This window comes from Triticum urartu, unplaced genomic scaffold, assembly GCF_003073215.2.
Source record: "Triticum urartu cultivar G1812 unplaced genomic scaffold, Tu2.1 TuUngrouped_contig_9204, whole genome shotgun sequence".
NCBI lineage: Eukaryota > Viridiplantae > Streptophyta > Magnoliopsida > Poales > Poaceae > Triticum > Triticum urartu.
The window spans coordinates 1-3,190 of NW_024120226.1; the positions used below are offsets into that span (position 1 = coordinate 1).

At 45.5% G+C, this 3,190-nt stretch overlaps 1 protein-coding gene across 1 annotated transcript; it reads right to left on the reverse strand.

The window, feature by feature from the left end:
* Positions 1–12: 12 nt before the first annotated feature.
* Positions 13–2,393, reverse strand: LOC125532139 (the record flags this gene model as incomplete). The annotated part of the gene is made up of 3 exons (XM_048696297.1): positions 2,232–2,393; positions 1,291–1,567; positions 13–500 (listed from the first exon to the last, which is right to left on the reverse strand). Coding segments are annotated over exons 1-3 (927 nt in total), but the record flags the coding sequence as incomplete, so codon positions are not given.
* Between the last annotated feature and the right edge of the window lie 797 nt (positions 2,394–3,190).

A 3,190-nucleotide genomic window follows, 5' to 3' on the forward strand; every position in this document is an offset into this window, starting at 1 on the left:
AGATGTGTGTGCCGGGAAAAAGCCAGATATGTATGGCCGGCCCCCCCCTGCCGATGGAACTCGAGGTTGTGGTAGCGGAGCACATCTGCGAGTGGCTGGATTGCAGATCCAGAAATGGGATGCATCGGACAAGATGAGAAAGCCATCACAGGCCCCCAGGAGATTATGGAACTTAGAGTGTTGAATGATTGGCCAGAGCTTTTGATTGGAGGCTCCGACACCGTTGTCACGGAAGACAACGAAGGTGACTCCTTCCTGCCCAGGGATATCCTGGTTGATAACAGGGAGCGACGGCTGGCGTAGGCAGTTGCCGAGCATGAACTTGTCGGTGGAGGTGGCACTGCACCACAACTTGCGGACAGCGCGGCAGCGAAGAACGTCCTTTGGTGGCAACCGGATGAGGATCTCTTCGATGATAATCCACTCGGGGAGGTCGTCGAGGATGGTCCCACGGCTTCTTTTCGTCATGGTGATTGACTGCCGATGGTATTCCATCAGATCTAAAGGAAAGAAAAAAGAGATGGGGATGATTGAGCTTATCCATACCCCTAAATTCAACTTGGCAAACACAGAACAGTAGTATCTGGCACATGTCAAAGAGATAATGTGTGATCCCATAGATTCAAACGGTCTACGGCCGAGTACTACTATGAAGAATCTACTGTATAAGAAAGCAGCCAGGCATGAGACATAAATCAAAACTGTAAATTAGCTAGAGTTCTGCAATTGTCGTCCGAATCCTACATAATAAGCAGAAAATCATGTAGCAGATATGCCAGCAGTTCTCCCATTACGTGATGCAATCACAACAACAGTTCATATGTTTCATATGCCTGTTGAAAAATTAATTACCGTAAAAGGAGAGACGAACATTCGTTTATTTATTCAGCATTCTATTCAAATGTAAAATTATTTACTGCAAGAACACATCAGTAACTGAATACAAGGTTAAAGGAATGAGCAAATGCTTCATATGCTTGGTGTGATCACATCATAGTTCTAGTGACGTCAGATGATATGTCATCGACCAAAGTGTGCGTTGTAATCAAATATCCATGCATTATGCACCAATCAGGTAGCAGAACTTTCAATCCTTGTTGACTAATCTGCAATATTGTCTACATACTGCCCATGTGTTGTGATTGCATCAGGTAATGGGGGTCCCCAAACCAGGGGTCTAGGGACTAATAGTGGCTTCTTTTCTACGGTGTTGCTCATAACTGAAATCTAATATAATTGGTAAAGAAAACAAGGTGAATTTGTGGGGGTTCCCAGTGCAGTTCGTCTTACCAGTACGAGAGCAGTGGGCGCTTCCTCCCGCTCTGCCGCTGTACGCGTCGCCGTCGCGGGGAAGGACGGCGGCGACGCTCCCCGGAGCGGCGCGTACGAGGGCTCGCTCGTCGCCGGCAAATATGGGGATCGGAGGATCTTCTCGCTGCTGCGCCGGCGGGGGGAAGGAGAGTGAGGCGACGAAGGGCCAAGGGCCGGAGTGCGCTGGGGAGGCCCGTGCGAGTGGGTTGCAGGGCCCAAATGAGTACGATGCTCCAAGCAAAATACAAAGCGTCTTCTAAAAGAAATACAAAGCGTTTCTAAAAAAGCAAAATACAAAGGATTCTCTCTCTAAAAAAACAAAATACAAAGGAGATCTCGATTTCTTTTACTGATATTACCCAGTGTTTAATAACCATTGCATCATCCCATGAAACCATAAAAAAGTTACAGTCTTGTGATGTCTTTGGAGCTCCAAAAACGGCTGCTACTGCCATTTCTTCAAAAAAATTCAGGGCAACTTCAACTGTGTACATCAAATCAAATCGAACACATCAAACATTTGTGAACATGTCCAGACATGTCCACGGACAGTGGAAGGGAAGTGGATCATCCAACCGTATACATCAAATAAGCATCAAATCCAGATAGGAGGTGGGCCAGACGGACCTAGGAGAAAAGACACATTAGCTATAATGACATGTGGTCCAACTGATAGTGGGCTCAGCGAACTGTCCAGACTCCCTCAGAGCAAGTACAATAAGATGATGTAAGCGCATGTCCAGTTTAATAGCACACAGACCCTCCTTGCCTGCTTTTTTCTTCTTAATAGTATGAAAACACTCATATGCCACTAAAATATTGTCCGTAATCATTCTTCCAGACACAAAAGCACTCTGAGTGGGGCTAATAATATCTGATAAGATTGTCTTCAGTCGAGCAGCTATCATTTTTGATATAACCTTGTAGACCACATTACATAAACTGATCGGTCTGAACTGAGTAACCTTTTCAGGGGAATTAACCTTTGGGATCATTACAATTGCAGTATCATTCCATCCGGGGGGAATGGTACAAGTATTCACCGCCTGCAGGACCTCGTCAGTCAGGTCATCCCCCAGCATAGACCAAAACCTTTTATAAAAAATAGCATGGAGGCCGTCCGGTCCCGGTGCCTTTAAATCACCAATCTCAAAGAGAGCTTTCCGAACATCGTCAGCCGTATAGGGGGCGAGAAGAGCATTATTCATCTCATCAGTCACTTTCCTTCGAACAAGAGAAAGAACCTCCAGGCTCGGTTGGGTAACTTCAGATGAAAATAAGTTTGAAAAATACCCCTTGATGTGGTCCTTTAAATCAGAATCTTGCAACCAAACACCTGTATCATCCAAAAGCTTTTTAATCTGATTTCTTTTCTTCCTGGCGGTAGCCGCATTGTGGAAGAACGAGGTGTTGCGGACCCCATGTAATAGCCAATTGGCTCGACCGCGTTGTAGCCAGTAAATCTCTTCTTGTTCTAGAAGATTTTCAATAAGGACAAGAATCTCCTTCTAGCGCGCTTGAGAGTTCGCACTCATCGGTCCTCTCCGCAGTTTTTCCAATTCTTTTTTTAATTTGTTGATACGCCTTTTCGGACCCTTAAGACCGAGTAGAGTGGCCTTTTTAAAAGGAAATCATGTTAAAACTCGGATTTCAAAAGGAGTGGGTGAACTTAATTATGCAATGTGTATCCACTGTGGAGTATCGGGTTCGCTTCAATGCGGAAGAAACCGAGAGCTTTAAGCCTACTAGAGGACTGAGGCAGGGAGATCCCCTATCTCCCTACTTATTCTTGTTATGTACAGAGGGTCTGACTGCCCTTTTGGCGCATGCGGAGGAAAATGGAAGTATTTCTGGAGTTAAGGTGAGCAGAGATGCACCA